The sequence below is a fragment of the Antechinus flavipes genome, chromosome 4, assembly GCF_016432865.1.
Source record: "Antechinus flavipes isolate AdamAnt ecotype Samford, QLD, Australia chromosome 4, AdamAnt_v2, whole genome shotgun sequence".
Lineage (NCBI taxonomy): Eukaryota > Metazoa > Chordata > Mammalia > Dasyuromorphia > Dasyuridae > Antechinus > Antechinus flavipes.
In genome coordinates, this window is record NC_067401.1 from 249,884,366 (window position 1) to 249,897,945 (window position 13,580).

General features: G+C 32.9%; 1 protein-coding gene across 1 annotated transcript in view; it reads left to right on the forward strand.

Moving 5' to 3' along the window:
- TTK (TTK protein kinase) overlaps window positions 1-13,580 on the forward strand; it is a 41,398-nt gene that overhangs the window by 13,053 nt on the left and 14,765 nt on the right. The window contains exons 7-13 of the mRNA XM_051997317.1: window positions 106-200; window positions 2,839-2,926; window positions 3,835-3,925; window positions 5,519-5,688; window positions 6,390-6,535; window positions 11,201-11,321; window positions 12,248-12,340. Of these exons, the coding sequence (XP_051853277.1) occupies window positions 106-200; window positions 2,839-2,926; window positions 3,835-3,925; window positions 5,519-5,688; window positions 6,390-6,535; window positions 11,201-11,321; window positions 12,248-12,340 (804 nt within the window). The remainder of the gene's footprint in view (window positions 1-105; window positions 201-2,838; window positions 2,927-3,834; window positions 3,926-5,518; window positions 5,689-6,389; window positions 6,536-11,200; window positions 11,322-12,247; window positions 12,341-13,580) is intronic.

The following is a 13,580-nucleotide window of genomic DNA, read 5'->3' on the forward strand; positions in this document are numbered from 1 at the left end:
TTTAAAATGTTTTGTGTGGCATGGTAAGGATGATTGTGAGAGTTTGGGCTTTAGATTTTATTTAATTTCACACCTAGTTATTTCATTCTTTCCCAAAATCTCCAGTCATGCCCATTTGGAAGGGTTCCAGTTAACCTTATAAATAGCCCCGGTGGACCTGTGAAGAAAGATGGTCTGGCTGGACAGAGTTCTACAAAAAGGTAAGTAGTGTGTGTGTGTGTGTGTGTGTCCTCATATGCATATGTATATGTATATATATTTTTATTTTTAATATGTTAAGGAAAGATGTTAAGCAAAGATTGTCTTATAGACTAATAGCTACTTCTTTTTTTTTAAATCCATATGGATGGACAGTCAAGAAAATCTGGATTAAATTCTCCCTAAGTCAATTATTAACTGTATGAATGGACAATTCATTTAATGTCCCTAGACCTCAGTTTTCTCCTTTGTTAACCACTAATGTGCCTTCCAGTTGTAAAGATTTTTGAACTTAGGATCATTTCCTGATTCATTGTTGGAAGTCTGGAACAGACAGTATTTTTGTTCATGTGAAACTTAGGAGTTCACATAAATACAAGGATCCCAAAAGTTCATTTTTAAGCTTTTAAAGCTTAAATAACTTTGAATGATTCTATATACAGGCAGTGCCCAGGATACATCCATCTTTTAATTATTATTGATATATAAGTAGCAGTTGTAATATCAATTTTGTCATCACCACCTGTTTTAGTAATAACTGTTTTTGTTAGAACTCATATAACTAAAGTGAATTATTTCTAAGTCTGTGTTAACGGTTGTATATTTTGTTATATTAAATATGTTATGGCTTTCTTTGGTAATTTATTATCTTGCTAAAATAATGTGTAGGAAGAGAGTGGTATTATTAGACTTTTTATCTTTTGTGCTTGCACAAAGCTTTGCATCTAGTAGATACTTAATTTTTATTTTGTAACTGTCCTAAAAGAAAGAAGTTCTTTTTCAGTACTAGTGTGCAAAATGGGAGGTGATTCCCTTCTAGACCCTATGATTTTGAGGTCAGGGAAGCATACCATTTTGGTTCTAATTGGTTAAATTGTATGTGCTAGTTTTTACTGAATGCTTTACTAGTGAGAGGTGTGATGACAAATTGAAATAAAAGTTTTGGTTTGAAAATTAGTCTAGAAGAATCTTTCCTAAGAAAATACCTATTACACCTTGCCTGGCTATTGTAATCAGATCCTCAGGTTGGAGGGGTAATAGAAATAGGCTATTAGTTCATATTTACTTACCAGTTATTTAAGACAATATATAGTACCTAGGAGATTACCTCTAAGAGAAACCCAAGAACTATCTGAACAGAACTTAAAACACTTTTTATATTAATAAAATTAATATAAAATTTTTCATTAATATTTTTATTTTATTAATAAAGTAATTTTAAATTAATTATTATATATAATCAATAATAATTATTAAACTAATTAATTAAATTAAAATAATTTTATTAATAAAAAATAAGAAAAAATTAATAAAATCATTTAAATAATTGGAGAAATACCAATTGTCTATGAGTGGGCCGAGCCAATATAATGAAAACAACAATTCTACATAAACTAATCTGCTCATTCAATGCCATCCCAATTACACTAGCAAAAATTATTAGGCCAGAAGAAAATTGGGTTGTAAATTTTGATTACATTACAAAGGTTTTTTTGTTTTTTATTTTTGTTTTTTTCAATTTTTCAATTAGTAGTATGCAGTAATTAAAGACAAGGAAAACAATTCATCCTACATAATTTGATATTTTTTTATAGTTTGGTGTTTAATGATAATTTTTAACCTTGTCCAAAATTTCAATTCAAATTTTCAATTTCAATTCACCCAATGAAAAAACTTTGGGAGATGACTATGAACCACTATATAGAATTCCCAAACCCTTTATTTTTGTCTGCCTGCATTATTGATTTGTCTCTTACCTGTGATCAGGGAAAGGGGGAAATAATCTACATATTTTAAAATATGCAGCAGTTTTCTTTGTAGTAGTAGATAACTGGAAATTGAAGGGATATATCAATTGGAGAATGACTGAATAAATTGTCATATATGATTATAATAGAATACTACAGTGCTATAGAAATGATGAGCAGTTTGGTTTTAGAAAAATATGGAAACATTTGCATGAAATAATGCAAAGTGAAATGAGCAGGACTAAGAGCATGCTGAATACAGTAACAGCAATTCTGTTCAAATTGTGACTAGGAATGACTTAGGTATTCTGAGTAACATGATCATTCAGATCAACTTTGAAGGACTTTTGAAGGAAAATGCTCTCTCCATAGAAAGAACTGATACATGGAAATGTGTATTGTATGGTTTTCTGTGTGTGTGTGTGTGTGTGTGTGTGTGTGTGTGTGTGTGTGTGTGTAAGTGTAACATTGAACTTTCTCTAATGTGATATTAAGAGGAAAGAAAGAAAACAATTTGGAACTCAAAATATATGCCTTCAAATGAAAGAAACAATTATTTAAGATCATATGTCCAGAGCTGGAAGAAATTTTGGAGACTATAATCCAGCCATCTCATTTTTCACAAAAGGAAACTGAGATTCAGAGAGGTTATTAAGTGGTTTGTCCAAGATATATATCTGAATGGAAAAGTTGAGATTTCTTTGGACTCTAGATTACTACTCTATAATCTGTACCATGCTCCTCTTATTGGGTATCTATTGTTTTATATAGTTACAGATATGCTAAATGTAACACATTTTGCGTTCAATAGAAATGAGAGATGAATTTCTAAGATGAATATTAAAGTTGTTTTCTTTAATGAATTTTCTTTAATGTTTTCTTTAATCCACAGACAAAGCCCTGGATCAGAGTATCAAGATCTCAATGTGCCAAAACTGGAAACAAGTGAAAATGATTCATATGAGTTAAAAAATATAAAGGTATTTCAGATTTTTAGTTTTTACATATTTAAAAAAAAACCCTGTTATTAAAAATTAATTAGATTCTTTCTGGTCATAATATTGCAAGTTAATTGCTTTTGTGTTCTGAAATTTATTACAAAAATATATATTCTCATACGACCCTACGTGGTCCCCAACAACAGAACCTGTCCTTTTCTTGGAGATTCAGCTTTGTCAAGCAGAGGAACTCTTAATCAAATGGATAATAAAATGGTCTGGAGTGGCTATTTGAACAGAGATTGTCGAGCAGGGAAAAAGAAAGCTATTTTACCCCTTCTTAAATAGTATGCAGTAATTAAAGACAAGGAAAACAATTCATCCTACATAATTTGATATTTTTTATAGTTTGGTGTTTAATGATAATTTTTAACCATGTCCAAAAGATCTTTTTAATCCTGGAACATTATAAGTGATGGTTTAGAAGCATACTATTTAGGATTATAACGATTTAATGTTATATTGACAAAAATGTTCAAGTTAATGTAATTATTTTGGGTGAGTAAAGTTATATTAATACTAAAAAAAAAAAACCACCTTAGAACTTGTGGTAATGAGGCACCATATATACATCAAATTTCTATCTTTTCCTAACACTAATATATTTTAGTCTCAATTGATTAATCCAATATTAGCCTTTCTGTAGATACAATTACTATACACAGGTTTGTCTTAACTGACACTTTACAAATGTGTATGTTTGTATGTGTGTGTGTGTACACATGAAAGTGCTCAGTAGTAGATCTGTTGATACTAAGTTGAATTAAGATTTTTTTGAACTAAAAAAATGATAAAAGGTATTACTAAAATTAATCACTTTGGTTGGCATTTTGAAACTTTTCAATCATTTCATGTAGATACTTGAAAATATTTACTTTATGAATTTTCAGTTATCCACTGATAAGGATTCAGAGCTTACTCCTGATTCAACAGTGACACTAAGGAATAAAACAGGATCTTGTCTTCCAACCAAAAATGAAGGTAAGGGATCCAAAGTAGAAAAAAGAGAATGAAATATTTCAACTCATTGTTCTTTATCTTTAAAAAAATAAAAAATACCACAGACATTTTTCTTGCCTCCATTAAATGAGGATTAGCTGAAGTAACCAGCAGAGAGAATAATTTTTATCTATAGATAGTTGTATCTATAGATATCTATATCCTTCACCACCCTATTTTCTCCTGTGTCTGGATGAGCAGACATTTGATGAGAATTGTGGAAGAGTAGGGAAAAAAAAAGTATTGTGTAAGAATTGATTATTCGAGCTGCTCAAAAGGAAAATGGCTTTCTATGGAAATAACAGATTCTATATTTAGTTTTCAAAGGGACACTGGATGACAACCATTTGAGAATTTTTAGAAGGGAATGTTTTAGGTACAGGTTGAAATAGCCCCTAGATACACTTCTACAAAAAAAAAAAATTACTCTTTGAGGAATAATCTGAGAGAAATATTGAGGGTTTTGTATAAAAGATTATTTAACATGAAAGAAAAGAAGGATGGACAAGTTAGTGCAATGATTCTTGATTGTAGTGCAGTTTAATGAATTGTCGAGTTGCAAGAGACACTAAAGCTGTCTGTAAAGTACTTGACTAGTATTTGTTTTTCACCAAGAAATAAATTTGATAGTGTGATTGATTTCCGTTTTTCTTTGTGGTTTCTTCTATACTGTGTATAGTTTGTAAAATGAAAGAATTAGCTCGAGAAGTACTCTTTCAGCCCAAGTTGGAGGTTATATATTTTCCTAATAAAAGGCACCAAATAATCCAGGACATTCGACACCAAAGAATAAAATATTTGGATCCAGTTGCTTTGTCTAGTCTGTACTTAAGTGTTCTGGTTGAGTACAGATTTGATCTATCTAGTGGAGAAACAGGGAGAACTAATGTTTTTATTGGTTTCCATGATAGTAAAACCTGTTGTCTGACATGGTAAGGACTAAAGGTGTTCATATAGTACTATTATTGTGGACTGTCAGTATTTGAAAGACAAATACAATAAAAATAAAACTATACTCAATATATTTTAATTTTTAGGATCTGGCAGTACCTCAGGGTTATGCTTTTGAATATCAATGATCATTATTTTATACAGATGGCAGATTAGTGCCATATATACATTAATAGCTTGATGTTTGTTAGTTGATTAGAGACTGAAATACTAATATTTTAAGGTGATAAAAATAACTGGATAACAACCATTGTTCTTTTGATTAGGAGTTTTCTTTGTGACCTTATATATCCTTTGCCTTTGGGAATTCTGTAGTGTGTAGGTCAAAAGTTAACTAAAGGGCAATGAAAAATGAAGAATTTGTATTTCTTTACTAGTAAAATGGTTGCATATTTACTTTTAAATAACTAATTGGAGACACTCATATCAAAAATAATAATAAATAAAGTTCTCTTCAGTAGTACTGGTCTTTTACATGATGACATGCCAAAGATATATTATGGACTTTTAGAGCAAAGAGAAACCTTTGCATAAAATACAAGTAATTTTGGTAGCATCCTGTTAATGTTGAGATTTTATTATGAAGTTGTTTATCTAAACATTGTATATTAATACAATTTTCAGAAAACAGAATGCATTATCAAGAACCAAAAGTACCAGAAAATAATCAGATCCATCGACTGTCTAATTTCAGTAGTAGTAGTAACAGAAAATCAGAATCCTTAAACCAAAATCCTGTTGCAACTTCTAATCATTGGCAGATTCCAGAGGCAAACCGAAATGCCTTACCAGAGGTAATCTTTGAACATAATTATTCCTGTTGTGTAACATAAATGTATAATTCTGATAGGCTTTATTTAGAATACCATTTCAAAAATATCATAATATTGCAATTGAGATTTTCTTTAGTGGTGTATCATATTTAATGGATTGAGAATTAAAAAGGAAAGAGTTTTAAGTATATTGAATGGTTAGAATTTTTGCTCCATATATAATGGTCTTGTGTATTTTGGGAAATCTTTAAATTATAAAAGATAGTAAACATAATAATTTTGGATAGAATATAGAAGTTTTTAGGAGCAGATTATTAAGACTAAAAAGTATCCGTGTTTTGTTGAAATCTGTATGGTCCTTTATTACTGGGAAATGAATGTTCAAATTTTTAATTAATTTAGAGAAATTAATTAATTAAGAGTAGAAAATAAAGGGCAGCTAGGTGAGTGCTACTGCACCAGCCCTGAAGTCAGGAAGACCAGAGTTCAAATTTGACTTTAGACAATTAACATTTCCTTGCTGTATGACCCTGGACAAGTCACTTGCTCAGCCAAAAAAAAAAAATAGAAAATAAGGGGCATAAAAATAGGTACAGACATCTGTCATTGTTATGTGTGAGCATTGTTTTCTCTGTTTTCTATTTTGATTATGTAGAAAGCTTAATAAGCAGGTTTGAATGTGAAAATCATTTTAAATTTCAAAATATTTGTTTTTGGTTTAGCAAAAACGTTCCAGTTTTGAACAACCTGGCCTAACTATTTCAAAACAGTCATCACCAATAACAGTTCCTAAAAGAATTGATAACAAATTTGTGTGTAATACACCCAGCAGCAACAGCAGCAGCACACTTAATGACTACATGGCCTGGTAATGTCTTTTCCTTTTATATTTATCTTTTTCAGTGAGTTCTAATCTCAGTTTATTATTGCTATTATTTTCTTAATATATATATTCCAAACCTATATGGATGTTAAACCTTTTTCTTTATGATAATTAGATAGGGGTAGGTGCTCTTTTTTAAAAAGGTATTAATGGAAGCAATGATAGGACTAGTTAATGACTAATGAATTTGATGTAATTTCTGATTGATCTGTAATAGCTTTGCTTTCTTTAAGCTTTAAAAAAATTTTTTTTCAAAACAATCATAGATTGTTTTTTATTCCTCCTAAAGCAAGCTACACCAAAAACTCAAAATCACGAAGAAAAGTAATTAGCTTTGAAGGACAGGACAATTGAGAAGTGGGGAAAAGAAACAAATACTACACAGGAGGTTCAATTTGAATACTTTCTGAGTACTAACACTGTGCCAACTACTCAGAATAGAGTACCTGACATTTCTGCTTTGATTAAGACAAAAAAAGTGAGGTTCTTTATGGTGACTATTATAATAGTGACAATTCAGACTGGAAAAGATAAACTCTGAACATAAGTGAATAATAAGGGTGGCATAGTGGGGATAAAAATATAGACATGGTGTCAGAGAGACTCAGGTTCAAATTTTGGCTTTATCATTTATTTAACTGTTACCCTGGATAAATTAACATTTCTGAGCCTTAGATTTCTCATTTTTAAAATGTAGGTGATAATAACTGGTAATTCTCACAAGGTTATTATGAGACTCAAAAAATGTAATGTATTTATAAAATTCTTTGTAGATTTTAAAAGAGCCATATAAATATTAGTTGTTATGGGGAACAGTCATGACTTGAGTCCATGGTCCACAGAAGGCTACTAAGTATAAACTGTGTAGCATTGGCCAGACTCGTGTAATATAGTTGAAGAACATAATTTCCAGGGCTTAAGCAAGTCTTCTACCTTTTTCAAAGAAAATGATCGAAGAAATAATATGTTAATTATCAGGGGGTATGGCAGGAAAACTTCTAACTCAACAAAAACTGGCAAATCTAGTCACGTTTTTAAAAAAGCATGCTTTGGAAATAGATTTGAGTGTCACAGTGCCCTCTGGTTTCCAATGCATGTCATTGTAACTGATCATCCTTGTGAAATTGTTTAAATATAAAATCATAGTACCTTAGCATTGGAATTGATCTTAGAAATTATCCAGTCTACCCTCCCATGGATTTAATGTGCATATGCTTTTATGGCTTTGTTAAATAAACTTTTCTGAGCACACCCATTGTCCTAGCCCAGTAGTCAGTAATGCTGTATATGATGTTATAATCTGCCTTGGGAATACTTCTTAAAGTGCTAATAACAGTAGGATATTGAAACAGAAAATACATTGACAAATAGTAAATAAACTTTTTAGTTCTTTCCCAAAGCTAAGTCTTTATAAAAGAACTCCTATTAGTACTTATCTTAGTTGGTAGTGTTAAGAGCTATTAAGGGGTCTCCTGAACTTTGAGTTGCCTTTTTTTTTTTTCAAAACACTGTTCCCAGCACTTGCAGGAGGTCTTGAATATATCAAGGATGACGCTCTCCCTAACCACAGCTGAAATAATTTGTTGTTTAGACCCCAAATAGTTCCAAGAATTCCCTGGGTGTCCTTGTGAGGCAAGATAGATCCTAGTCATTTTGACACTGAAAATAATTGTGCAGCTGGAGTCCCTTGTAGATAAGCAGGCTCTTTTGTGTAAGCAGTCTAGTAGTTCCCAAAGGAAAAGAATGCTGCTTTTGCCATTGCCTTGTCTTCTTCCTCCCCTTTAGGGGATGTTTTGTCCTTTTCCCACCTTTACTGGACTTTTCCCCTCTCATGCTTGTTTTTTCCTATTTTTCTCTTTTTGTACTGTCATTAGTAGGCTAACTTCTGTAAAGAGTCTAAATTCTTTAGATTCTACATACGTGTTCATTTGCCCTGTAAGAAATTTGGTTTTCACATAAGTCTCATGACATTGCCGTTGCCTATTTGACAGTAGTTCAGTATTGCACAAATTTGATAAGATATTTATTTTGTCTTCAAGGATGAGTAATCCAGAATCTATAGAGCATATTTAACCAGATAAATACTTTCTTCAAATAATCAGCAAAATAATAAAACTTGAATCAGATGCTATTGATGTAAAATAGAAGGTCTTTCTCCTTATCTGGATCATCATGATTAGGAGAGAGGTGTGGTTGAGCAGAACAATTATAAACTGAGGCAGAACAATTAGGGAAACCTTGGCAGGACAATTTAGGGAAACTGAGTCAGGACAATAAAAGAGAATTGTGGCATAACATTCCACACTCTCTTTCTTCTGAATATTCACATCTTTGAATTACCTTTCTCTAGAAGGTCTTAGCACCATAATTTTGACCAACCCTATGTAAAGCAAATAAACCAAAATAAATCTAGAAAAATGTAAGGACTTATGGCAAGGACAAGTCTCTCCCTGATAACCCAGAGTTATTAGCATAAAAACAGCATTCCTCATTTAGGGAGGCACACAGGCCTCCCTGTTGCAGAAATAGCAGGTCTTCTGTAGTTGGGGAGCATCTCAGCCAGAGAATCCAGTTTGAGATGGACAGTTCACTGTGAGTTAGGTCTGTGGTCATTTGTGCATTTAACTCAGTTTCTGCTTATAGAGCAGCAGGGCTCAAGACAGTCCTGCTGCCCATCCTAAGAGGGCACCCCAGGTCTGTCAGGAATTCCAAAAGGGGCGGGGGGGGAGGGATGGGTCCTAGAATAGCTCCACCTGTCCCCTCTCGATAGAACAGGAGCTGCTAGTAGGAAATAGATTTCTGAGCAAATTATGCAGTTAGACCAAGGCAGGCAACCCTGAACTATTAGAGGCCTGATACCAAAATGCTGAAATACTAATTAAGGAACTGGGGTAATAGGAGGGGAGAAACAGATCAGAGAGACTGTCAGTCCCAAGACAAGTATCTGATTTCTGGTTGTTTCTAAAAAATAATCCCCAAAACTGAGTCTGCCAGGGTAATTCCAACAGAATAAGGGATTTCAAAGTTAAAACATAACCAGCAAATCATAGTTGAGTAAATTTTAAGCAAGGAGTAAAAAGGAAAAGGACTTTAAATAATTTTGAACTCAATCTAAATTAATGAGATAGGGGGTGGGGCAGAAGTGCCTAAGAAAAATATATCAATTTCCCCCATTTCCTAACCAGTTTTCTTCATCCCTTTTTTTCTCATGGAAAGGAATCATCAAATAACTATTCCACATATAAATCCCAAGAGTAAATCAAAATTCCTATATATAACAGACTAGTACAATAAGTTTCCTAAAAATCCCTCAAACATACAGTAATAGTTACATAGTTTTAACAAATCCCCAGTTTTAACAAATCTTAAACACAGTAATACAGTCAAAATTTTAACAGTAATTCAATCACTTTCCCACTCCCCTACATCAGTCCAAATTACATCAGGAGCAGTGGTCTCTCAAAAACTGCTTTATGCTGAGAATGGTCCCAGATGCTCAGTCCAGGGAGGGGATGGGTATGGCCGTGCTCCTTGCTACCATAGCTTCAGATGGACTGATCCATGTCTCAGAAGTAATTCAATACCTGTAATTTGACCAAAATCTAGAACAAAAAACACAAATTTAATAAAGGTTAGAACAGACTGATACAAAATGTGAAGAGGCCAGTATGAATTGGCCAGCAGCTTAACTTTTCAGCAAAACAGGATAAAATAGCTTTTATTCATTTTTTACTCCAGTTAATTGTCCCACTAACTGTTAGAGGGTGGAGCTTTAAAACTCCCAAATAGCATTAACTATAAGCCCAAGGAATTTTACTTCCAATAACAAATCCCATTAACTAAAATTTCAGATAAATCCTAAACAGATATTTACCATAACCTTCTTTTTATAACAGTAAGAATTTGTCTCAGTAAGCTCACTTCTTTCATATCTTAAGTAAACAGTTTCACAAGTGAATGTTATACATACAAATCATTTTGCTTTTAAAATACCCAGTACATAGATAAATATTCCAAATTTCATATTATCCATAACAGAAATATTTTCAAAAGGACAAAAAAATATTATTTTCAGAGACTCTTTAAATGACCTCAGGATGACCCAATAAATCAAATAAAACTTAGAATATCCTATACAGAATATATACTCTTATCTTCAAGAATCCAGCCAACAATGTGAGTTTTCAATGACCTAGATACACATGGCTTAGACTCAGGAGGTAGCTTGAGGCAGGGATGAAGTCAGGGTGCTGAGAGTGGGAAAGGGACTCAGACAATCTGGTTGTGACAGGGTGAGGGGAGGCTTGGGGGATTGGGATTACAGAATGGGGAGAGGCACCCAACATTCTGATGATGCCTAAGGTAGAAGGTCTTTCTCCTTATCTGGATCATCATGATTAGGAGGGAAAGGTGGTTGAGCAGAACAGTTATAAATTGAGGCAGAACAATTAGGGAAACCTAAGCAGGACAATTTAAGGTAACTAAGTCAGGATAATTAGGGAAACAGGACTATAAAAGAGAACTGTGGCATAACATTGATATTATAAGTTGACTTGGTTTGGAAAATACTAACTTTTCTAGTATAATAAAAGTAAAAACTGTATGTAAAACATTAATTTTTTTTTAGCAATACAATGATTTATGTCCTAGTTTTAGAACTCCAGTTGTGAAGAATGACTTTCCATCCGGACATCAATTTTCTACTCCTTACGGCCAGCCTTCCTACTTACAGCAGCAACACACACCAGTTACTCCGTTTCAGAGCTTACAGGTAGAATTTAATTTTAATTTAATGAGATAATATTTGCAAAGCACTTAACATAATACCTAACATAATATAAATAAATACATATTCTCTTTTCTTCTTCCCTCTCCCACCTGTGATAATAATTTAAATGTATTTTACATGTATTTGTTTTCAAAGAATTTTAAAGTAGGAAGGAAATACAAATCTCATCTAGTCTAACTTTCCCTGTATAAAAATCACTTCTGCAGCTCTTTGATAGTAATATAATAGTAACCTGAATCTAGAAATGAAGCAGTCATTATTTTTATGTATTCTAGTTTTGGATTATGCCAACTCAAAATCTCCATGTACCTAAAGTTTATAAACCTAATTGATCTGATTGGCTCTAGTTTTTACTCCTTATTTTGATCTATTTTCAAATGCTAGTTAAATATTTTCATGTGGGATCTAGTGAATAGAAAGCTGGATTTGGATTCAGGAAGACCCTGACATATACTGTGTATGTGACTTTTCAAGTCATTTAATCTCTCAGTATCCCAAGCAACTTATTAAAATTATACTTTTTATAGAAAATATTTGATTGAATTGGTAATTTTGTATGTATGTGTGTGAAATCACATTTCTGGTTTAGAAAAAATTATAGTTAATCTATCACTATAGCTCAGATTTTTTTTTTTTTTAATCTAATGATTTAAAGTCATGTAGATTTTAGAGCTGGAAAGGATTTTAGAGATAATTAGGTTTGATTCCTTATTTTGTTTGCCTCTGATGCAAATAGAGTTGTTTTTAAAAAGTCTTAACTAATAGTTTAACTTAACTAACTTAACTTAATAGGGTCACTGTATTTGTAAAATATAATATTCTGCAGTAAAACAGACAGTTTGTGTTTTACTGAGTGAAGATAGATTAATAAGAGCTGTCTTTATTCCTTCGGTTTCTCTTTTCTTAAGATTTCAGGATCATTTTCTTCAAATGAATACATTTCGGTTAAGGGAAGAATTTATTCCATATTAAAGCAAATAGGAAGTGGAGGTTCAAGTAAGGTAAGTAATAAGTTTTATGTGAAACTAAATTTTAAATCACATTTAGTAAGTATCTCCTAAGTGCTTACTTAATACTTATTATTTGAAACCTCTTCCAGTAAGATATGATCCCTTCCCAGAAGGTATTCACAATTGATAGGGGAGTTACAAGATATATTTGATAACAATAGGTGGTGTATAACAATTCTGACTAAGATTAGTTGCCAGGTAAATGATGTGTAAATAATTGCTGGAGGATAAAAAGCAAAGAATGAAGTTCAAAAGAAGGTGCTGCCATTTCTTTTTTGTTGGTTTTTTTTTTTTTTTTTTGGTTCGGTTTTGTTTTTGGTTTATAAATTTAGTTTATGATGCTGCATATGTCTGGGAGGCCATATGGTGTAATAAGAGTACTGGGTTTAGAATCCAAGAATGTAGATCCCAATTTTAATTCCCTTCTCCCATACTCCCATCTCCTATATTTCCTATCTCTTTCCTCCAGACATTTTTTTCAGAGCTCTGAAGGTCCTCATAATTATTAAGGTTATCTTCCTTCTCCTTGGTTTTGCTTGTGCTGTGCTAATGATGTGGGTTGCGATCCTTTTAAGAAACTAGTCCTTTCAGATTGATTTATTCCTTTCTGATTCCCAACTCCTCCTAGCTGATGCATTATCAATTCAGGAAGCCAGGACCTTTGATTCACAAATCCTGGTCAAAAGCACCCTTTTGAATTCCAACAGATCTGGGCTCTCCCAGCCCCCATCAGATCTGAGCCAGCTTGGGCTGTCCCAGCCCCCATTCTGATGATCTGCTCAGGTTTCCCAACCCCTCACCAAGCAAATTCTAGCCCTCCATGAAACCCAGCAAGGAGCCAACTTGAGACTCCACCCACAGGCCCCTTTAGCTAAATCTCTCATTTTAAGAGAGCCAAGCTGAAGTCCTCTCTTTATAGAGGGTCTAAACATGCCAGCACTATTCTTGGCATCAAGGACTCTCTGCCCACTGTAATCCTGTTTCTGGTGCCCTCTTATCTTTACCTTTACCTATTTCCTTAACTAGACTTCAACCTTACTTCCAATGCCCATAACAAATCTCTTTTATCAATGTAGGTTTTCAGGTCTGTAAATTCCTTTACAGGGGACTCTTGCGCCTCTACTAGACCTCATTTAACTCTGTATCCTTGCGCCAAATCCGAAGGGGTTGCAGGGGAGCGCTATTTGACTCCCTGTACCCTGAACCTGCCACTAGACCTTCAATTAAACCC